Here is a 23,262-nt window from a genome sequence, read left to right as displayed (position 1 = left end):
TTGCAAGTCCCGCAAAACCTCGATAAATCCCGCAGGGCCCGAATCTCATTATATCCTCTTTACCTCCTCTGGCAGTACCCATATCCTCAGTTTGCTTGCTTCCTTCTTCCCAACAACCAAGCAACTTGCTTTTTATCTGCCCCTCATCTTCAGTTATATTGTATTTTTAAAATTTATACTGCACCTTTTGCGCTCCAGATAGAGGGTGCATGCTGATGCCACTTCTGTCTGGGGCTAGGGATACCAGCCCTGGGTTGGGAAATACCATGAGATTTTGGGGAAGAGCCTGATGAGAGTGGGGTTTGGGCTGGGGGACCTCAGCACAGCATAATGCCATATAATTCACCTACCAAAACAGCAATTTTCTCCAGGTGAACTGATATTGATCATATGAAGATCAGTTGTAGAAATGGGGGATCCCAAATCTGGCAGTCCTAACTGGGATTGGAGGCAGGATAAGATTCTTCTGTAACTCAAAATGCAATGTGAGATGGGGAAGAGCTCTTGAGCCTGTAAGGCCTTAGTTTGCTAGGAAGCATTGCAAGCATCCATTAATATTTCAAACCTAGGAATAAAGACATAGATGGAATCATTACTAGAATTCTACAATATCTGAAGTAAAAGACATATGTCATATGAGACAGAATAAATTAATATTTTATTTGTGTATTGAGCAGTACTGGAAAAAAGTGAATTCAAAGATGAACCTCTGCTGTTTCGTTTTTTCGCTGATGAAGAAATGGAAGGTTCAAACATGAAGCACAGACTTATGAAACATGATTTAAAAGTAGTGGAAAATGTAATAGCAAAATCATTGCTGGTAAGTTTTTAAAAATGTATATTTGTGTTTTTGTATTTTGCCAATATACCCGGTACATTTGTGATGTCTGTAATATATTGTTTTTATCACAATAGTTAGTGTAATTGTATTCCTGAGGTGTGAGTCAATAAAGCTTTATAACCTAATTAGTGCAGGACAGTGTAACTCAAAACACAAGTGGTTGAATAGCTAGACTGGCAGATAAGTAGGTGGATAAGTGATGAAGCTTAAGCAGGTGGGTACGCAGCTTGACCTTCTGACTGTATGACTTGCACAACCTGAAGATTTAGGCCTGTGTATTAGAATGGGGTTCTATTGATCTTTTTTTTGGAGCAGGAATGCAGTTCCAGCTGGCTTGGCATCAGGAGACTGGGCCTAATAAGCAAATGGCTTTTCCTGCAGCCATTGTCTCTATCATGACACTGTAAGATTTTTGGAGGGAAAAAAATGGTAATTGCTATTATGCTCTAGTATTGTATCTATATATTTCCACAACCACTGAATCCCCAGCTCTCATTTTAAATGAATTTGTCTCCTCCTTTTTATGGTGTTATAGGAGAAAACATGCTGCCCCCTTTTTTTTAAAAGGAAAGCTTCTGCCTTCAGCAGTTGTAGCAATACATTGTTGGAATATTAGATTGCTTTTAAAGATTTCAAAAACTCCAGAAGGCTTCCAGTGGTAGTAATCCTAGCACTTGATTGTTCATAGGAAAACAATATATCAGGTAGTCACACTTGAACACATGTATAATGTTGTGTTACATGTATAATATTGTGTTACATGTATAATATTGTGTTACAATATGGTGATGGCAATATGGTGATGGCATAATTTATTTGTAGTTCATTAAAATATTTTTATAAAAATTATAATCTTTCCTCCCTTTCCAGATTAAATCAACTGATGGAAGCTATGGTTTTGGCTTAGAAGACAAAAACAAAGTGCCAATAATTAAAGCAGTAGAAAAGGGATCAAATGCTGAGGTGATAAGTACATTGGTATCATTTATCATTAGTGTAACTAGTATATATCATTTGTCATTAGTATTTCTCATAAGCTTGTGTGACGGTAAGGTATGGGTTAACAGAAAACCAAGGAAAACCAAAGACGCACAGAGCCTGCGTCAGGTGACCTGAGGGTGGGGGCCAGAGTGCTCGGAACTCTCAGTGTGATGGACAGCTAACGGTGGAGGCAGTCGGTTAGTGCCTGACAGAGCTGGAGAGAGTTAGTGCCTGACAGAGCCAGAGAGAGTTGGTGTCTGACAGAATCTGAGAGAGTTGGTCTTTGAGGGAGCTGGGGCAGTAGCTGTGGAGAGTCTTCGTGAGAAGAAAAGCTGACTGCTAGCGCTATGAAAACAGCAAGGGGCTGTGTGTGACTAAGAAGGAGCATCTCTGTGAAGACCTGAACGGTCACAGACACTTATATACATCTCTTAAGATCTAGAGTGGTGGTTGAGGGAATATACGTGGGTCTGGAAGTCAGAAGGGCTGGGAGTAGAGGCTCCAGTCGACTTGAGAGACTTGGCACAGTATACCCAAGAGGCCAACCTATACTAGTGGTGGAGAGTGTATTATATATAAACTGTGAACCTGAGAGACCTAAGAAGAGAAAGATATTTTAAAAGCCTGAAGTAACTGAGCAACTTGTTAACTGTGTGAGATACACTATAGCCCATGTATATATCGCCCATATCCCCAGTTTAAGTCTTTGTGTTATAATAAATATCTGTGGTTTATGTTAAAGTTCTCTGGTGCCTATAATTTGGGAAAACTCAAAACTGCTGTGGTCCCCTACAAATTAGAATTATACACCCATCTGAAAGCAAAACCCCAAAAGAGACTAGAACAGAGAAATCAATCATACCCACCCCTTGAGTTCTATAGTCCTGAGGTGGAAGTTTTAAAAGGAAGAACTGAAAAGAAAGAGGGGCTGGGGTAGCTATAAACAGCACATAGAAGCGATCCAGTGGGACCGTGAGGCAAGTGCTGTCATAGCTTGATATTTAATTTCAAAGGAATATGGTTTGAAAAGGCGGCTATAGAGTGTTGCTATTAACTTCAGATTGGAAAATAGTTCTGCATGTGTAGAAACATGCATGACACTGCTCAAGTATTGAATATATTGTAAAAGTCTTTCTGACACAATCTTCAGGAGTACGCTGGAGCTATCTGTACATGGTAGCTCTAAATTATCATTGCAACATTTAACATATTTAAATTTATGGTAGCCTGCAGCAGACGTGGACTACTGCACCCTTCTTAAATCTTCGTTCGCGAAGTCAAGCCGAGAGAGAGAGCATTGTTTAAAATTGTTCTTGTGTGCATTAAAACTATACTTTAGACCTTGTCCAGACAGGCTTGGAGATTGGATCATTTCTGCCTGTTTCGTGTTAGTGATATAAACAGGCCTGGTCTTGAGACTGGTTAGGGCTTAACTAGAGATGGCATGTGTAGTCAAGTTGCTAGAACGTAAGTAGAGCTAATTGGCAAGTACCCTCAGTCACTTAAGGGCCATTCCTAGAACACACCTTCATTGGTTTGAATAGCCAGGTGAGATGGCAGCCTTGGTGCTGAGCATCATATTGGTTTAGTTTAGCACCTCTCAGCATAGTTAATGAGTATGTTAGGTTATAATGGTGGTAATGTTAGGCAGTTCTACAGCCAGGGTGGAGTTGCATCCAAATGGAGGTAGCCAGTAAACTGCCAGTAAACCATGCTTAAAAATAATGCCAGATTAACTCACACTTAAAAGTTCAAATGAAAAATGTGATTATGCAGATTAGCTATTTATTAAAATCTAGTTTGAACTATGTGTAAGTGTTTTGTGATGGTTATAAATGAAACAGGATTATTATTGGCAAATAGGTGATTATATCCAGCCTTTGTTTTGTTATTAAACACATTATGAATATTCCTTGAGAAATATTCCCATTTCAGAGAGCCAGTTTGGCATAGTGGAGAGCCAGTTTGGTGTAGTGGTTAAGTGTGTGGACTCTTATCTGGGAGAACCGGGTTTGATTCCCCACTCCTCCACTTGCACCTGCTAGCATGGCCTTGGGTCAGCCATAGCTCTGGCAGAGGTTGTTCTTGAAAGGGCAGCTGCTGTGAGAGCCCTCTCCAGCCCCACCCACCTCACAGGGTGTCTGTTGTGGGGGAGGAAGGGAAAGGAGATTATGAGCCGCTCTGAGACTCTTCGGAGTGGAGGGCGGGATATAAATCCAATATCTTCTTCTTCATCTTCTTCATCCAAAATCCCAGAGCTGTTGGCAATTGCATTGTCACACTAACCTGGATGTGATGATTTCTGTAACTTTAGATACCTATTGACAAGCCTTAAACATTCAGCAAATTCTGCAGTTTTCAAATGCATCTCTTCCTCTGAATTAATAAGGAAAGAAGGTGAGTTAAAATAATCCAGCATAAATTTTAATTTCTTAATCTACAGCTGCTGAGGGTTACATAAATAGAAATAAAGAACAAAGCCATGCTCTACTATGCTTTTTTAGTAGAGTGTTTTGGTCTTTTATGAGACGTATGTGAATTTCACAATAATGGGTATAAAACATATTTTTTCATTGCCTTCCTCTGTGCAATCAAAGGAAACCAGTGCATCACTGGCCTCTTTAAAGTAATTTATTGTGTTCGCCTTGTTTTCTTACTTAGATGGCAGGCCTGGAAGTTGGAAAAAAGATCTTTGCCATTAATGGTGACCTAATTTTTTTGAGACCCTTCAATGAAGTGGATAGCTTTCTGAAAGCATGTTTAATCAGCAGAAAACCCCTCAGGGTGCTTGTGAGCACAAAGCCCAGGGAGTAAGTCATTCCTTTGATTTAGGAAATTGCAAAGATGATCAGAATGCATTTATGAAGGCATATATATTATGCTGGTTGGACAGAAGCAGATCCTTTAGTACTAAACATCAAATACCTGGAAAAGAATATACGACATTCTGGTTGAAGAGCGTGATTGCTGAAAGGGGCTTTACATAATTTAAGTCCTTGGTAATGAGTGTTTTTGAATAACTTTATTAAGTATTAAATTTATCTGTCTGTTCATTTTGATATTTTGTCAGTAATATAAGAAAATTTTAAACACACAAAATGCACAAATATACAATTATTAAATGCATTTATAAACCCTATAAGCAGTTTTTGAAGATTATGAAATAACCTGTAAACAATTTAGTAAACAATTATGTAGATAGTACTTATATTTTTTCCAAATGTTAAGCTTTGTGAAAAAACAATGTGTAAGGTATTTTTGAAGCTTTAGAATATTTTGAATAGATACAAATATTTATTAATTTGAAAAATGACAATAAACATGTTAACTTAGGATCATTTATGATGAGGTTTCTTTTGCTGTCAGGACAGTGAAGATCCCTGACTCTGTGGATGGTCTTGGATTCCAAATACGAGGTTTTGGTCCTTCTGTTGTCCATGCTGTTGGAAGAGGTAGGAATTGGGATTTAAATGGTTTTAAGTATTAATGTCTTTTAGGAACATTAAAGCCATAAAGGAAGTTTTCAATAATATCTTACAACATGGAATTATGCCCTGTTCTTGGGCTTTTGAAAAATTAATAGTAATACCAAAGGAGGGCAGAGACAAATCCAACCCAAGCCATAAAGGAAGTTTTTAATAATATCTTACAACATGGAATTATGCCCCCTTCTTGGGCTTTTGCAAAATTAATAGTAATACTAAAAGAGGGCCGAGAGAAATCCAACCCTACCTCATATTGGCTGATTTCATTGCTTAATAGCAATTACAAAATTTTTGCTGCAGTCCTTACAATTTGCCTCTGCCATATCATTAAAGACTATATTGACAAGGATCAGACTGGTTTCATCATTAATCGAGATCTGGCCGATAATATCTGGAAAATGATAGAAGTTATCCACTATTGCAAGCTCCATCAGGTACAATCTTTGTTAATTTTACCCTTCAACATGGTAGAATTTGATTACCTGCATACTCTTCTGGAAAAAAAATGAACTTTGTCAGTAACTTTAAAGACCTACACGAACAATTTATTCCTCTCCTACTGCAAACCTCTATATTAATGACTTGTATTTCTCTCCTATATTGTTGCGTAGAGGTACATGTCAAGGGTGTCCCTTATCATCATTACTTTTTGTTCTACCTTTAGAGCCACTAGCCCAAATAATTAGTCAGGATTCTGCTATTAATGGAATTCAGATAGGATACTCAAATATCAGAACTAATCTATTTGCGATGACATGGCAATTTATATGTCAGACCCTTGGAAATCACTTCCTAAACTAGTACGCTACAGGACTTTGGAGAAATAGCAGGTCTATTGATTAATCAGGAAAAAACTGTGTTGTAGCCAATTAACCTTGCTCAAGATGTTACACAGCATATTAAACAACGATATACCTTTCAATGGGTTTGTCATTTCTGGTTGTACCTGGGAGTAAAATACCCTTAAAACTAACTGAGTTGGCAAAGCATAATCATCTTAGAAGCCAACAGGAACACCTTGGAATCACTTTGAAAGTGGAACACCACTTTTGCCCCCCCAGGTCGGAATAAAGAGGCGGACACAATTAAATTGGTAAAAACTACGGGCCACTTTATTAAATAACATAGCAACGGCAAGGGCAACCAAAATGCGCCCAGATCAGGGCCAGGGGTCTCCACGGACCGCTCCCCTGCCTTTTTCAGCGGGCGAGAGACCCAGCCCCCCAGCCGGAGCTGTGTGCCACAGCTCCTGTCAGGCAGGCCCAGCAGGGAGGCTCGCACCAGAGGGCCCAGACGCCAGACGCGAGTCTCAGCGAAAGGCACCCATCCAATCAAGTCTCCAGGACAGTCTGCATTCACACACCTCAGGCCACACCCAAAGGTTGATCCTGCCAGACCCCTAACTCCCCAAAAGGGGAAGGCTAACCGGTCCTCCCCAGGCCGCATGGCAGCATAAACCCTGTAAAACCTGCCCTAAAAAGTGACCAATCTATAATAAGGCACCATCCTGAAGCCAATTCCTCAATCCACTGATATGCTATGCAGGGTAGGCAAAAAACACACCCCAGCCATAAGCCAAACAGCCGAGGAATAAAAAATTCCTACCCGGCCCCTCCAAAAAAGAGGCGACCAGCAAATCCCTACATAAAAAACAGGGCGGGCGGGAGGGCCGAGAAACTCCGGAGGACTGTGAGGAGGGAAGCAGAGGCTTCTGAAGGCTCGCGAAAGCCCCACCCCCTCAAAACGCACCAAAAGCGTGTTAGCTCGCCCGCTCTCTCCTCTGTAGGGGGCAAAAACTCCTGGCAGCCACGCCGCAATGTGGCGGGCCGCCGGAGGCTCCATTGCCCCCCCAGGTTGGAATAAAGAGGCGGACACAATTAGATTGGTAAAAACTATGGGCCACTTTATTAAATAACATACAAATGGCAAGGGCAACTGAACTGCGGTCAGGTCAGGGCCATGGGTCTCCACAGACTGCTCCCCTGCCTTTTTCAGTGCCACAGCTCCTGTCAGGCAGGCCCAGCAGGGAGGCTCGCACCGGAGGGCCCAGACACCAGACGCGAGTCTCAGCGAAAGGCACCCATCCAATCGAGTCTCCAGGACAGTCTGCATTCACACACCTCGGGCCACACCCAAAGGTTGATCCTGCCAGACCCCTAACTCCCAAAAAGGGGGAAGCTAACCGGTCCCAACCTAAAACCATTCAACAAATATAAGCCGGCAGCCCTGCATGGGTACCTACAAAGCCACCGCTCAAGCGGTCCCACCTTTATCGGGCTGAGGCCCTTTTCCAGCTTTGGAAGGGGGGTCCGCCCCCGTCCTGTCTCTTCTGGCCCTTACGCGGCCAAACTCTTGGACAGTCATTAAACGAGTGTGGGCCAGCACACAGGGGGCACTCGTGCTTAGACTGGCAAGCTTTCTGACTACATGCCCCCTGTGACCCAAACTTCCAGCAAAGCAAGCGGGGTTGAACCACCTGCCCCGCAGAACTGCAGGAAGATGAAGAAGAAGTGGAGGAAGCAGAGGAACCCCTAGAAACTAAGTGACCGCTGTCAGAGCGGTCCCCCAAATTCGAGCGCGCCGGTGACATCATCTGCAGCCACAGCTGCTGGTGAATCCGGTCCCAAGGAAGGGAAGGATATAAAGCAGCCCTCATCCTAAATTCCTGGTCATATTGAATCCAGGCAGGACCGCTGAACATCGTATACCCCTTGTATATGATGTCCATGTACTGAATCAGCGCCACTGCCCACCAGGGTTGAGCACGCTCAATCACTCCTGCATATATAAAGAACCCCGGAAGCCAATTGACCCAGGTCCTATCAACCTTCCTCTTCCTAAGCTTCTCCTTTTCTTTATCATCCAGCTCCTCATTATCTTTTTTTTTAATTCCCTAAACAAAAGGGAGAATATATTAAGAATTTTTTCCCTCGTGGCGGGCAGCAGGTGATTGCCCCAAGGTAAGGCAACCTCCCCAAAGGACATAGCACGAAAAGGAACCACTGCATAATGAGATCGGAAACCCCAACCTCCAGCTAAAGGAGCAGCTGCCCCCTGCTGCCCTACCCCAGGCCAGTTGCCTACAGGGCCAAACTGACCATATGGCCACAATCCACTACTCTGCTGTCCCACACCTGAAACTAAAGGTGTCCCGGAAACCCCAGAAGCAGCACCGGCTCCATTGGGTGCAGCAGATCCCCAAGGCTCCTAGGGCCACACAGGCCCAGAATAAGGTAAAGAACCATCCCCTGACTTACCAGGAGGAACAGCAGGCACTAATGCTGCTCCCGCACCAACCACACCAGACAACGGGCCAGATCCAGTATCTGAGCCAACGAGCCCCACGGCTCCTCCATTAGCAGTCGCAGCTGACCTGCCCTCCAAAATAGACAAACGGGTCAATATATCAGCCTGCAAAGCTCGCTTAGGAACTCGCCCAACTCCTGGAATCTGAGAAGGTGGAAGTCCAGATACCCGCTCCAAGGCCTGCAGCCTCTGAAAATGACCGCGTTAACCTCATCCTCACCCTCCTCATCTGAAGACAAGGGGGGCAGAGGATGCTTCTGGGGCGGTTTAGGAACCTTGCATGCTGGCTGCTTCCCCTTCAGTCTTCCACCACCTTTTCGCCGTGACATAATTGCAACCCTAGGGGATTAAGGTGCCCAACTAAAATAACGAACAGCTTGAACTGCAGTAAAGCAGCTTAGCCCTCCGCCAAAGGCAGGATTTTTTTTTTTATTATGCATCCAAAATGGTTGAACCCCACAAAATGGCTGCCGCCTCAGGGAAAGTTAAAATGGCCGCCAAGCACAACTGACAAAGAAGAAGCACAACACCTTCAAAATGGCCGACTCTAACTCTCCCACTGGCGCCTGTCTGAAAACCCCACCTAAAATGGCCACCAAGACCACGAGGCTATGCAAAGTAAGCTTACACCCTTTAAATTTGGGGGGGGGGAAGGGGAGGTGAGACCCACTATTTCAAAGTGCCCCCTATTATTCACCCCCAAGAACCAGGACAACTAAACAGAAAAAAATAGCAGCCCATGCTCTTAGAAAACAAACTAAGGCTGCAACACAGCCCGTGAAGGGAGAACACTCCACTAGAAGCGGCTCCCTCAAGGGCCCAAAACAGCAGACGAGCAAGCCTGGGTCCATGACACGATCCCTGACGAGCTGAACGGTGACAAGCGTCCTCCCTCAGCCACGCAGGAGGCCTAATCCACCCCCGCTGCTGGCGACGAGCATCGCAAGAACGCTCCCTCTGTCCCGAGAAACTCTGGTGAACTGTGAGGAGGGAAGCGGAGGCTTCTGAAGGCTCGCAGAAGCCCCGCCCCCTCAAAATGCACCAAAAGCGCGTTAGCTCACCCTCTCTCTCCTCTGGAGAGGGCAAAAACTCCCCGGCAGCCACGCCGTGATGTGGTGGGCTGCCGGAGGCTCCATTCTATTGTGGCCAGAAAGGATCACTGTTTTCCGGCGGACATAGTAGCCTTTTTCCACCACTGTATGACAGCCAGTTACTTCCAATGGGATAACGAATTCTATGAACAAATGGATTGTGTTAACATGGGAAGCTCTCTCAGCCCAGTTATAGCAAACTTCTACATGGAATATTTTGAAAAAATAGCTTTAGAATCTGTACCCCACAAACCTACAGTCTGGTTTCAGTTCTTAGACGATACCTTTATTATTTGGAACCATGGTGAGGTAGAATTGAAGGCATTTTTAGACCACCTCAATAATATCCACCTGAACGTACAATTCACCGTGGAAAAAGAAATTGGGGGTAAAAAAGAAAAAGAAATTGGGGGTGGAAAAAGAAATTGGGGGTAAACTCTCATTTCTAGATATCATGGTTATCCACAAAGCTAACATTCAATTAGGTCAACAGAAAACCAACTCACACAGATCGTTATTTATATAAAACTCCAGTCACTACTTTCGACAAAAAAGAGGCATAATCAAAACATTAGTAGACCATGCAAAGCAGATATGTGAACTGCATTTTCTAAGTGATGAACTAAATCATCTAAACCATGAACTTCAGGCAAATGACTACTCCAAGAATGAAATCAAAAGAGCGATTAAACCAAGGGTTAAATGCACAACAGAAGAGAAACAGTCTCCCACAAAAAAGGTGTTTTTGCCTTATATCAAAGGAATTATTGATCAGATGGGAAAATTTATGAAGAAAACAACCTACAAAAAGTATTCAGATCCATCATAAAAATACAACAGGTCCTACAATCAGCAAAAGACAGAAGAGACCCCCTCCCTTCTGCAGGCGTATACCGCATGCCCCACAGTTATGGACAGGTTTACATCAGGACCACACAACATAGCATCCAGACAAGAATAAAAAAACATGAAAAACACTGCAGACTTGGTCAGCCTGATAAATCAGCAGTGGCTGAACACAGCCTAACTCAAACAGGACACAGTATCTTATTCCAAGACACTCTAATGTTGGACAACACATCCAATTACCATGTTATACAAAGGGAAGCCATTGAAATCCATAAACATAAACACAATTTCAACAGGAAGGAAGGGAGTTTAAAAATGAATAGGTTTTGGTTTTCAGTCCTGGAAAACACAAAATCCTCTACAGATTACAACATCACTACAGATAAGATTAGAATTTCAATTGCCAATCCATATACAAAAGAACCTCCACAGGAAAGCTCCTCCATTAGCATGTCACAGCCTGGGAAACTCCTACAAGATAATGACTAAGCCTTATGCCACCTTCCTGAGTAGATATAAATTACCTGCCTACCATTTTCTTCTCACGTTCACCCAGAGAGAACTCCAGTTTTCTGGGTTATACCTCTGAGGATGCCAGTCACAGTTGCTGACAAAATGTCAGGTCTCACAATGATAAGACCATGGCTATATAGCCTGGAAGATCTACAACAGCTTCCAGATAACTTGTGCTTTCTCTTAGCCAGGATATCTCTAGACTGGGCTACTTTGACTTTCTTTCTAGAAGTGCAGTGTGTGGAGGGGGCAAAAGCTTGAGCAGAAAATCCATGGAAATCATGTAACTTCCCTTATGCAAACAGGGCACTTTAGATCTTATCCTATATAGGTTTGCCATATTAGTTATCCTCCTGGTGGTTCAGACTTCCCACTTGCCCTTGCCTCTGGGCCAACAGTAGAAATGGGGGGGGATTGCATTGCATGATGTGTTGACATGTTGTGAAACATGCAATGCCTTCAAAGCTCTTATAGGATTTAACTGGGTTTCAGTTGCCAGTTTCTTCTGAATTAACCAGCTAAAATGTAACAAATAGGTTGTTTGTATTTGGTAAGAAGTTTTTAAGGACAGAAAGCAAAGAGAAAATAAAAGGGCCACACTACTCACTAAGAGATTTAAAAAAAAATAAGACCAAGGAGAAAAGAGCTGACCAGTCACCAAGAAGTAAAGGCCAATGGTGCAAAATTACATTAATATATATTTTTAAAGTGCTCATAGCCAAATCAAGCCAAGTCATTTTAAAATGATGTGTGCTGATGTTAATATTATGCTAAAATGTATTTTTGAATAAAACATTTAATGCTATGATGATAATTTTATTGAATATAATTCTATATAGTCAGAACTGCCAGACAAAATGTATGTCTGGCAGTTCTGACTATATATGTGATTCTAATGTGATTCTAATCCTATTTGTTTGCAAAATGCTCATGTCCCAATCCAGCAGTCTGTTTTACATGCAGGTCAGCCCCATGGCACAGAGTGTTAAAGCTGCAATACTGCAGTCCTAAGCTCTGCTCACAACCTGAGTTCAATCCCCGGTGGAAGCTGGGTTTTCAGGTAGCTGGCTTGAGGTTGACTCAGCCTTCCATCCTTCCGAGGTTGGTAAAATGAGTACCCAGCCTGCTGAGGGGAAAGTGTAGATGACTGGGGAAGGCAATGGCAAACCACCCTGTAAAAAGTCTGCTGTGAAAACGTTGTGAAAGCAATGTCACCCCAGAGTTGGAAACGACTGGTGCTTGCACAGGGGACTTTTCCTTTCCAGCCCTCTTGATTGTGTCACATGCAGGGCTTTTTATTGTAGCAGGAATTCCTTTGCATATTAGGCCACACACATCTGATGTAGCCAATCCTCCTGGAGCTTACAGTAGGCCCTATACTAAGAGCCCTGTAAGCTCTTGGAGGATTGGCTACATCAGAGGTGTGTGGCCTAACATGGAAAGGAGTTCCTGCTAAAAAAAAGCCCTGGTCACATGTATAGAAAGGAATGAAGTGGTCATGGATGGAATTTATATCTAGCACCCAGGATACGTATATAGTTATGTTTTGAGGGCTCACTTCTGTAAATATGTGGTTAGCATTGTTTGCTTTGACAATGCTGTCGATCTGTTTAAAGGGAATGATATTGATTTCCTTGCTGCTTCCCAAATGAATTTTCAGCACTAGCAAATTGAATAGCATCAACTGTTGAACAGAAGAGATCAACGCAGTCTGGTGATGTTTCTATGTTAAAACCGCCATTTTGTTCAGTATAGTATAACTGTGATTATGAGTGGACTGGTAGCTACCAGTCAAATATTTTAGGCTTTTTTTAAAAAGGAAACTTCTAACTTAGTCACTTTTCTATTTTTAAGGAACTGTGGCTGCTGCTGCTGGTCTCCAACCTGGACAGTGCATAATCAAAGTGAATGGAATTAATGTCAGCAAAGAAACCCACGCAAGCGTTATTGCACATCTCACAGCCTGCAGGAAATACAGACGTCCAATGCATGTAAAGTTGCTGCTTAGTTTGTTTATCATTGACAGTGTTACTCTCTTCTCTTTTTGAAACACATCACATCAGTTTGGGGAATTAATGTGAATAAGAATAATTAAGATAACATTTCACAGTGAATTATATCAAAGCCTTCTGTCTGATCTAAAGCTGTAATTCGAAGCACACATATTGAAACTAAATTAAACCAAAGGGGATACTTCCATTTCAAGTAAATCTCATTCAGAGCAGGAGACAGAGATACCATCCTGAGTTTCTACTCCTTTCTGTCATTTGGAGAAGATTATCTATAATTGAAGGAACTTCTAGGTGAAAAGAAAGGGAGAGAGAAAAAGGGTAAAGAATATTGAGAGATTTAACTTTGTATTCAAAAGATGTCCTTCAACAACTTCTTCAGTTAGTTCTCCTAAGAAGGATTTTAGAGGCAAGACAAAGGCTAGATAGAAAGCTTTTAGAAGGGGCCTCAAATTATGATTAAATCAAAATCATAATTTACAGGTCAGCTCTGGAATCATTCTAATGATCTTTTGGATCTATTATGGACTTATAGGGTTGTCAGTAAGTTTGTGTGAAAACAGTCAGGCTTTGCAACATCACCCTTTATCCTAAAGACCCAGCAAAATTATCAGCATCAATATTTGAAATCCTAAATGCATGGAGTTCAGAGTACCTTCTGTTTTACAAATATCAGAAATTCACAAGAGAAGATGCCAGCATTTGCCCCCACAGATGGAAGGAAGAGACGGACACAAGGGTTTGGGTAACTAAGCACCACTATCTTTATTATTAAATTAACAACAAGGGCTATAAACATAACAGGCAGCACGGCAGGGCCAGGGGACAAAATACCCCTCCTCTGCTGCATGACGGGTAAGCCACCCTGCCCCTAGATATAGCCAAAATGCATGGCTTGTACCCGGCCAGCCTAGCAAAGGTTATGCCCTGGAGTTCCAGCCCCCATCTGCACGGCTGAAGGGCAGATCAATCCATGCAAACCCGAGGCAGTCCGCTTCATCACTCAACTAGTCCGCACGGGCCAGGAATGATTTAGCTTGACCCCTTGCCCCAAAACTGGGGTGCTATTGGTGCTCACTGAACTGCATAACGGAAGTTAGGCAAAAAACCCAGCCAATCTGAAAGTGACCAGCCTACTTAAACCAGCCATACCCAAACCAATTCCACAATCCCTTCTACAAGCAGTGTGAGGTAGGTGAAAAACACCACTTCCAACAGCCAAACAGGAAGAGATGAAAAAATTCCTACCTGGTCCCCTATAAATTAAGAGCAACCAGCTATCGCCCACAGTGCCTCAAGAGCGGGAGGGTGGGCCGAGCACGAGGCGAAAACTGGGAGGCAGAAGTGGAGACAGCCTTTAAGGCGTGACTGCTTGCCCTCACCTCCCATAATGCCCTGCCCGCTCCTCCTCCTTACAAAGGGGCAAAACGGCCCCTGGAAACAAGGCTGTGCAGCCTGCCTCTGGTTGGGAGCTGCATTGCCCCCACAGACGGAAGGAAGAGACGGACACAAGGGTTTGGGTAACTAAGGGCCACTTTCTTTATTATTAAACTAACAAGGGCTATAAACATAACAGGCAGCACGGCAGGGCCAGGAGATGAAATACCCCTCCTCTGCCACATGATGGGCGAGCCACCCTCCCCCTAGGTGTAGCCAAAATGCATGGCTCCTACCCGGCCAGCCTAGCAAAGGTTATGCCCTGGAATTCCAACCCCCATCCGCAAGGCTGAAGGGCGGATCAATCCATGCAAACCCAAGGCAGTCCGCTGCATCACTCAACTAGTCTGCATGGGCCAGGAATGATTTAGCTAGACCCCTTGCCCCAAAACTGGGGTGCTATTGGTGTTCACCGAGTTGCATAATGGAAGTTAGGCAAAAAAACCCCAGCCATCGCGAGGCCAAGCCTCTGCTTAGGCAGCTTCGCCCACTAAATGCCTAGCACTTCCTGAAGCTCAAGTTTTAAGTCATCCAAAAAAACGTCGTTTCCCTTATTGGAAAGATAGACGCCATCGATCCTGTGTAAATTCATGCAGTCAGCACATATCCCAGGATGAGGGAGAAAGTGGCCCAACCCCCCCTCAAGGGCTTTTTTAATTTCTAAATTGACTTTGCGGCGAGCTTTCTCAATCGCCCGTGGATCCCATGCCTCATGCCATACCTGGCACGGGATCATGGCCAACCACACTGGTCGGTCTTAAAACGACGCACTGTGATATATGCCACTCTATCAGCAATGCGAATGTCTTGGGCCAATAAGGCCCTTCCAGAAACATCCCCTCTGGACTGAGCTACCAGCTCACTCACCTGGAGAGCCCCAAAAAATGCCACCAGGGAGGCAGCATGAAAGAGAAGTGTTTCATACGCCGACCGACACACCTGGCTCCAGACTGACCGTAACCCCTAAGAATTACGGGTGAAATCGGCTGCCTTGCATCCGACCTAACCTCGGCCTCTCTGGCCCACCCTTCGAGCATCTTTTGAATGTGGAAATCGCTAGTTAGTTCCTGTAACCCCATGGCTTTACTGGGAAAAGCCAAAGCAGACAACCGGCCCCAAATGGATCGAACTGCCAGGCCCCTGCGCTGCAGTGATACGCAATAGTGGAGTAAATGCTCCACTGGAAGAGGCCATTCCATACTGTAACCTACGGTGCTCCTAAACTTCTCAAACTGGCTCACTGCCCTTGTATATGATTTTCTAGTGCTAGGAGCAATAGCGACACTTATCGCTCTGCCGACCTCGACCCACCAATCATCCAAATCTCCAGGGGCATCCTTGTAGGAAGAAGGTCTGGGGTGAGCTGACGAAACCTCTGCATCTGTTTGTGAGAGAGAGCGTCAGCCACTCCATTATCCACCCCAGGCACATGCCTGGCAAAAATTAAAATATTCCGCTGCAGGCATTGTAGTGTGAAAGCCCAAACTAACCTCATAACCCTGGGTGATTTAGAAGTGAGGGAACTGATGACATGCACCACAGCTAAATTGCCACACCAAATGTGGACCGCCAACTCATTTCCCCACAACCAAATGGCCACCAAGATCGGGAAGAACTCTTAAGAAGGTCAAGTCCCTGGTCCACCCAGCATCTACCCATTCCATAGGCCAGTCCTCCACGCACCAGTGTCCGCGAAAATAGACGCCAAATTCCAAGGACCCTGCAGCATCGGATGTAATTTGAAGCTCAACTTCCAACCTCAGACCTTCCTCCAAAAGGAGACACCTTTAAATGATATCAAAAACTCCTGCCACAAGAAAAGGTCCTCCCGTATGCATCCAGAAACCCTAATTCTGTGATGCAGCTGGCGTAGATCAGCCATTGCATCACACAGCCTCCTCAAGAAAGGACAACCAGGAGTGACCACCTTACAAGCAAGGTTTAGGTGTCCCATTAACTGTTGCAAATCCTTCAAGGTTACCTTCCGTCGCAACAAAAACTGGGCAACCAGCCCCTGGAGCCTCAAAATTTTTTCCCTTGAAGGCAAGAGGTTTTCTGCAAGGAATCTAGTTCAACACCTAGGAATGTCAATTGCTGAGTAGGGCCCTCTGTATTCTCATGGGCTCGCATTTTGGCAACTCAGCACCCACCCCACAGCATCTCACTATGTGAACCGCTGCATCAAAAGATATGTAGCACACGGTACACAATACCTCAGGTATGGCATTATTCACCAACCCCCCACGAGGGTAAGATAAATGATGGGTCAATCTAAACTCCCCTAGGGTCTTTTTAGGCACAATGCCCAAAGGAGAGACTCGCAGAGAACTCACAGGAGGTGCAGGAAATGGACCAATCACCGTGCCCTCAGCCAATTCTTTCCCTATTTTTTGTCGAACTATATGCTCTATACTTGTAACTGAGTTCAGGTTATTGCCATAAATGGCCTTCTGGGTCCCTGACAAGGAATTCTGAAACCGAACTTAAAACTGTTGAACAAGTAAACTCTATCCTCAACCTTAGGATAATCACGGAGCCAGGCCTCAAGCACTGTCACCCTTATTGGGCTGGCGCCCTTTTCCGAAAGGCTTATTTGTCCCACCAGAGCCCTGCTTGCACAGCCCCCTCCTGGGTTTACCCCGGGAACAATTCGTAAAGGAGTGAGACCCTCCACACAGAGGGCACTCGTGCTTAAATGGGCAGTTTTTCCTTCCACACACCCCCTGCAACCCAAACTCCCAGCAGAGCAAGCGGGGTTGAACTGCCTGCCCCGCATTACCGTGGGAACCAGAAGCAGCAGGTTTGCGCTGTACAACATGGCCGCTGTTTGACCTATCTCCGAGATTAGGTCTTGCTGGAGACATAACCTGCAGCCACAACTGTGGCTGAATTTGATCCCATTGAAGGGATGGGTTCAAGGCGGCCCTCATTCTGAATTCCTCGTTGTACTGAAGCCAGGCAGGGCCAGTAAAGCTGGTGTAGCTCTTGTATATGATATCAAAATTCTGGAAAAGGGAAGTGGCCCTCCATGGATGAAACCTGGAAATTATTCCGGTGTAAATAATGAAACTGGGCACCCGATTTGCCCAGGTCCTATCAACTTTACACCATTTGATTTTCTCTTTTTCCCTATCATCAAGGTCCTCCTTATCCTTTTTCTCCAGCTCCCTGTAGAGCAGAGAAAAAAGGTCCACAAATTCACCCTTTAATATTTTATCCTTGGTGGCTGGCAACAAGTGATTTCCTACGGGAAGGGCTAGATCACCAAAAGGTAAGGCCTTAGCAGGCACCAAAGTATATGATGGGCCCCAAGGATAAGGGAAACCCCAGCCATCGCAAGGGGCTGAGGATAGTCCAGGAAACTGGCCAGGCAGGCCACCCCAAGATGCTAGAGCCACTGGCTATTAGCCACAGGCCCAAATGTATCTGATTGCCCCCACGGCCCCCAGGGCCAAGCTACATTAGTGCACTCACCCTTACCAAACTGCACACCTTGCTGGGCTTCCACATCAGGAACTTCCACCGGAAGAGGGGACACTCCATCCATCTCAACAGGGCCGGACCTGCTCTCAAGAGAAGACAAGTGGTTAAGAATCTCTTCTTGCAACCGTTTCCTATCAGCAGCCTTGACAGCTTTGGATGAAATGTCCTTCTTATCCCCAACATCCGCAGTAGGGGGCTTGCCACTAGAACCCTCCAAAACAGCCAACCTAGCTAATACAGACTGTTCAAAGGAGTCATCCTAGTCATCAGACAACATAGGCTTAGGCACCGGGCGCTTATAAACTGGCTGACGAGGCTGGGATTTTGGTGCGGGAACTTGCCCTTAGATTTTCCTTGCCCCTTAGGCATGGCTAGCGTGCCCAATATCTAGCCTGTAAAACGGGGGGGGGGGGGGGGGGCTTTCTGCAGAGACTACGAAAAAATGGTCGCAGAGAAAGATGGCCGCCCCCCTGCCCAGCAACAGGGGAGTTAAGAGTAGAGAAAAAATGGCCACTGCCCTGCCCAGCAACAGGAGAGTAATAAGCAGAGAAAAAATGGCCACCACCCTGCCCACCAACATGGGAGTAATAAGCAGAGAAAATGGCTGCCACTCTGCCTAGCAACAGGGAAGTAATAAACAGAGAAACAGCCCTTAAAATGGCTGCCCAAAGACAGCCACAAAATGGTCTACGCCCCACCCCAGCAACAAGGGGGGGAGGCAAAAAGCCTCCTTTAAAATGGCCACCCAAAACAGCCGTGTAATGGCCGACCTAAGAGCATTGCAGACTTCCCCCTCAACCAAGGACAAGGATGGGGGGATGAAGAGAACCCAAAGCTAGACTCCCCAAAACAGCCAGGACAGCTGCACTACAAAAGAGAATATTGGTGGGGAGTGAGGGGTAGCAGAACCCAGGTTGGCCTTAAAGTAAAAAAGTGCCACATGAACTGGCGAACCGCCAAGCCAAGTGCCAACGTCCGATGGCAGGCCCGCCCCTGCTAATCCCCAGGGAGAGAGGGGGAATATGTAAACCAAACACGGGCTGCGCTACAAGTCCAGCCAGAAGCAAACTGATGTGCCAAAAGGCACTCCCACCGAAAGGCCCAATGCCGGGAAAGACAGGAGGAAGCTCTCCACTCCCTGAGCACGAGGCAAAGACTCGCTGCTCTGCCACCTTTTTTAAGCGCCAGCAGCCTGGTTCCATCTGGAGACAAGTGGAGACCGTCTCTTTTGCACAGCTCCCGCGTGTTCCAGAAAGCATCCCAATGCCTAACAAACTTAAACCCTTCCTTCTTACACCATCGTCTTATCCACACATTGAGACTTCTAATTTGTGCCCCTCTCCCCAGCCCTGCACATGAAACAGGTAGCACTTCTGAGAAGGCTACCTTGGAGGTCCTGGCCTTAAGTCTCCCACCTAGCAGCCTAAATTTTTCCTCCAGGACCTCACGACTGCATTTCCCCACATGGTTGGTGCCAACATGCACCACAACCACTGGCTCTTCCCCAGCACTGTCTGTTAATCTATCTACTACACGCGTAATGTCCACTACCTTCGCACCAGGCTGGCAAGTCACCATACAGTCAGTACACGGTTTTGCCACCCAGCTGTTGACTTGCCTAAGGATTGAATCACCAACTACCAAGCCCCCCCCCTCTCTCCCTGCCCAGGGATGGTTCCTTGGCATGAAAGGATTCCCGCTCACCAACTGAAGAAGAGGTCCTTTCTGAGGGTGCATTCCCCTTATCCTCAGCCCGGTGCCCTGTTCCCTCTTGACCCTCATGCTCCCTGGCAGCAACGGGGATGCCACGTTCAGAGCGGGGCTCATCTAACACTTTCCCGAGAGTCTTCTCTGAGTGCCTGAGTTTCTCTGCTTCTCCAGGTCAGTCACCTCGGCCTCAAGGGTACGAACTCGTTCCCTGAGGAGCAGATGCTCCTTGCATCGAGCACACTCCCAAGACTTCTGTCCTGTGGGCAGATATCATACATGTGACATTCAGTGCAAAACACTGGAAAGCCCCCACCCCCTGCTGGCATTCTACCTTCAGGATAGCTTTTTAAAAAAATATACAGTCCCCTTCTAAACCCTGTTTGTTTATGTGGCTCCCCGTCTGGAGAGTCTACTTACCTTATTGGGAACACAAGGAAAATAGGAATCTGGATTCCTTGTCCTTTCACAGCCCCCAGGCGAAGAGCCATAGGCCAAGAGTCCTTTGGCTTTCTGGCAAGGCGCAGTTTAATAATGCAAAGAGGGTGGGGAACACAGCCACTCCTAATCATTCAGCAACAATCACCTTCAGCCCTTCACACAAACTTAGAAGTTTTCAGCAACTTCCTCAGCTGCTGAGCCACAAACCTCACCCTTGTAGCACTTCTCTGCTCTATCCCAGAGCTCTCTGAAATGTGTTCAGTCTCTGGCAAGGTGCAGCTTAATAATGCAAGACCATTGAATACAAGCTTGTTTTGGGAAGAACATATGTTTAGGATCTTTCAGGAATATATTTGCAGTGATATGAAAGGGAAGTAAATTTTAAACCTAGTTTAATGTTTCACGTGGAAGCAACATACCAATGCTCTGATTCTTAGTATTCTTGCTCAAATTTTATTTCATCCCACACATTTCTTTTTACAGACTGTGTGTTCGATTCTGTTAGAACATAGGTTATTTCTGTAGTTCATGCAGCTGCAATAAAGTAGGGGTTGATAGAAAATTCTGCGTGGGAGAAAATACATCTGTGTGTCAATATGACTGTTTACCAAACTTCACAGCATTGAGGGAAGGGTAGTATTCTTCAGCCACTGTTGTCTGTTTCAAAATAGTTACCGGTACATCAATTTCAAGAGGGTTTTCTCTTCTTTTTGTGAGTGTTCCTTTGTGTTCACTACCCATTTTCTCACACACATCTTGCAAAATTCACCTACCCATTTTCTCTTCTTTTTGTGAGTGTTCCTTTGTGTTCACTACCCATTTTCTCACACACATCTTGCAAAATTCCAAGCAAATCCTTTTGCTTGGATTTGTGACTGTGCTTTGAGATCAGTCCTTTTAAGCATAGCTTTTTTTAGAAAAAGCCTAGCAGGAACTTATTTGCATATTAGGCCATACCCATGACATCACCAGTGTTTCACACAGGGCTTTTTTTGGAAAAAACTCTGTAGAAACTTATTTGCATATTAGGCCACACCCCCTGACAGCAAGTTTGTTTAGCCCCTAAAAGTTCATGATGGTTCATGGTTCGGAAACTGGGCATGCCATGGACCGTGAATTGAACTGAACTACATTTTCCCAGTTTGTGCCCATCCCTATTGAGGAGAGGACGGTCTTAGTTGGTTTGCAATACAGGAATTCATTTTCCATGCTGCCAGGTAACACTATGGCAGTTGTTTACCTGCCTCAAGTAATTCTATGCCCTTTCAAGCACAGCAAATCTGTGAAGCGGAGAGTCCGCCAAAATATTAATTAAAATCTAACCCGATTTCAGCTCAACTCAAATAAAAAGCCAGCTGTTTTCTCCTGCAAAACTGTTATGTTATACAATTTTTATAAAGTATATACATTTTAAAATTACTGTTATTTTCCTTCAGCAAGATTCTATTCAATGGGTGTATAACAGCATTGAGAGTGCCCAGGAAGAACTTCAGAAAACAAATTCCAAACCCTTGGGGGATGAAGGAGAAGATGCATTGGACTGTAAAGTAGAAGGTAGGAAAGCATCTTGCTTCTCCATGCTAGCAGGTTAAATGAAAGGCAGTTCAGATGTTACACTGAAGTAAAGAAAAAATGTCTGAGGCATACTCTTTTCATGCTTTCAGTATAATGTCTGACGAAGAGATGCATGCCTCTTCTGCAGTGAGATGCAAGGGCAGAACATGAAGGGAAAGTCGATTTACCTCCTTGCAGTGCAAGAGGCATTGTTTTCCTTTACTGAGAAATACCATGTATGTGAGAAGACCCTATGTGAACCACCAACATGTCCGTTTACTGAACATCCGAAGTTATTTTAAAATGATTTCTAATTGATTTTTAATTTTTTTATTTGTAAAATTTTCAGCTGGTTTATAGGTACTTGAATGAAGAGATGAAGTATAAATACGTTAAATAAACAATAAAAGGTTAAATTCCAGTCTAAAATACATGCTAGGTGGAATTACCTCTGTCTGTCTCCAAAATTAGCAAGTGAGTGAGAAAGCAGTAGAGTTGCCAGGTCCAACTGAGAATATATCTGGGGATTTTGGGGGTGGAGCCAGGAGCAAGGTTGTGATAAGCACGATTGAACTCGAAAGGGAATTCTGGCCATCACATTTAAACGTGGATGGGGGCACTTTTTGGGGGGCTCATAAAATTGGACTCCCTGGTCCAATGTTTCTGAAATTTGGGAGGGGTTTTTTTGAGGAGAGGCACTAGATACTATGTTGAAAATTTGATCTCTCTCAAAAAACAGCCCCCTGAGCCCCAGATAGCCACAGATTGATTCTCCATTATACCCTATAGAGACCAGTCACCCTGGGGTATAATGGAGTGCCCAGAAGACATACAACCCCCACCGCTTTCTGATAAAGCGGGGAAGGGCCACTAAACCAGGGGATCCCCTGCCCCCAACTGGGGATTGCAACCCTAGAAAGCAAAGCCACTGAGCAAAGCAGATTCTTCCATTCTGGGATGTCCAATGAAAAGGTCTTTTTCTGGTGGATGCCAATCTTTTATGTACTGAATTGGAATTCTGAGCAGGCCCCTCTAGCTGATCTTAAACTGTGTAAAACATCATATAGGAGTAGATTCCCCCAAAGGTACTCTAACAGGGTTTCAAGCTTTCAAAAGCACCACCTTAAATTGTGCCCAAAGCACAGAGGCTTGTCGGCTGCTAGTGGACCCAAGAGCCTTAAAAAACACAAAACAGTATAAGCTTCAAGTGTGACATTCCAATTTTGGTAAAAGGCGTGTCTAACTTGTTTTTTTGTCATCAAGAGGTCACCTTGAAAAAGAAAGGTGGGGAAGATTTAAGATATGGTGTTACACCTTGAATGAACTTGCAGATTCTACTTTGAACAGGATTCTGGAGTAGAACACATAGGAGAGGAAAATTTGATCAAAGGGGCTTTGGCTACCTTTGCATTTCCATTCTTTTGAACTTTTAACCATACTATCCTAACAGAATTCCTCTATCTCTGATGTAAATGAGGAATTTGGGTTACTTTTGGATTAAGAAGATTGCTAGAAGTCCCATGATTAAGTCAAATGCATGACAGCCAGAAGTGAACTTGTCATTT

The 23,262-nt window shown here is 44.6% G+C and overlaps 1 protein-coding gene across 2 annotated transcripts in view; it reads left to right on the top strand.

Annotated features, from left to right (window-relative positions):
• The window catches only part of PREX2 (phosphatidylinositol-3,4,5-trisphosphate dependent Rac exchange factor 2), a 202,395-nt gene that overhangs the window by 94,250 nt on the left and 84,883 nt on the right, over window positions 1-23,262 (top strand). For both annotated transcript variants that reach the window (XM_060243668.1, XM_060243667.1), the window contains exons 16-21: window positions 678-820; window positions 1,712-1,804; window positions 4,484-4,632; window positions 5,189-5,274; window positions 12,921-13,057; window positions 21,580-21,697. In XM_060243668.1, coding sequence (XP_060099651.1) covers window positions 678-820; window positions 1,712-1,804; window positions 4,484-4,632; window positions 5,189-5,274; window positions 12,921-13,057; window positions 21,580-21,697 — 726 coding nt within the window. The remainder of the gene's footprint in view (window positions 1-677; window positions 821-1,711; window positions 1,805-4,483; window positions 4,633-5,188; window positions 5,275-12,920; window positions 13,058-21,579; window positions 21,698-23,262) is intronic.

Source organism: Heteronotia binoei, chromosome 7 (genome assembly GCF_032191835.1).
Source record: "Heteronotia binoei isolate CCM8104 ecotype False Entrance Well chromosome 7, APGP_CSIRO_Hbin_v1, whole genome shotgun sequence".
NCBI classification, from domain to species: domain Eukaryota; kingdom Metazoa; phylum Chordata; class Lepidosauria; order Squamata; family Gekkonidae; genus Heteronotia; species Heteronotia binoei.
Note: the sequence above shows the minus strand (reverse complement) of the source record. Positions and strands in the feature narration are given on the sequence as shown.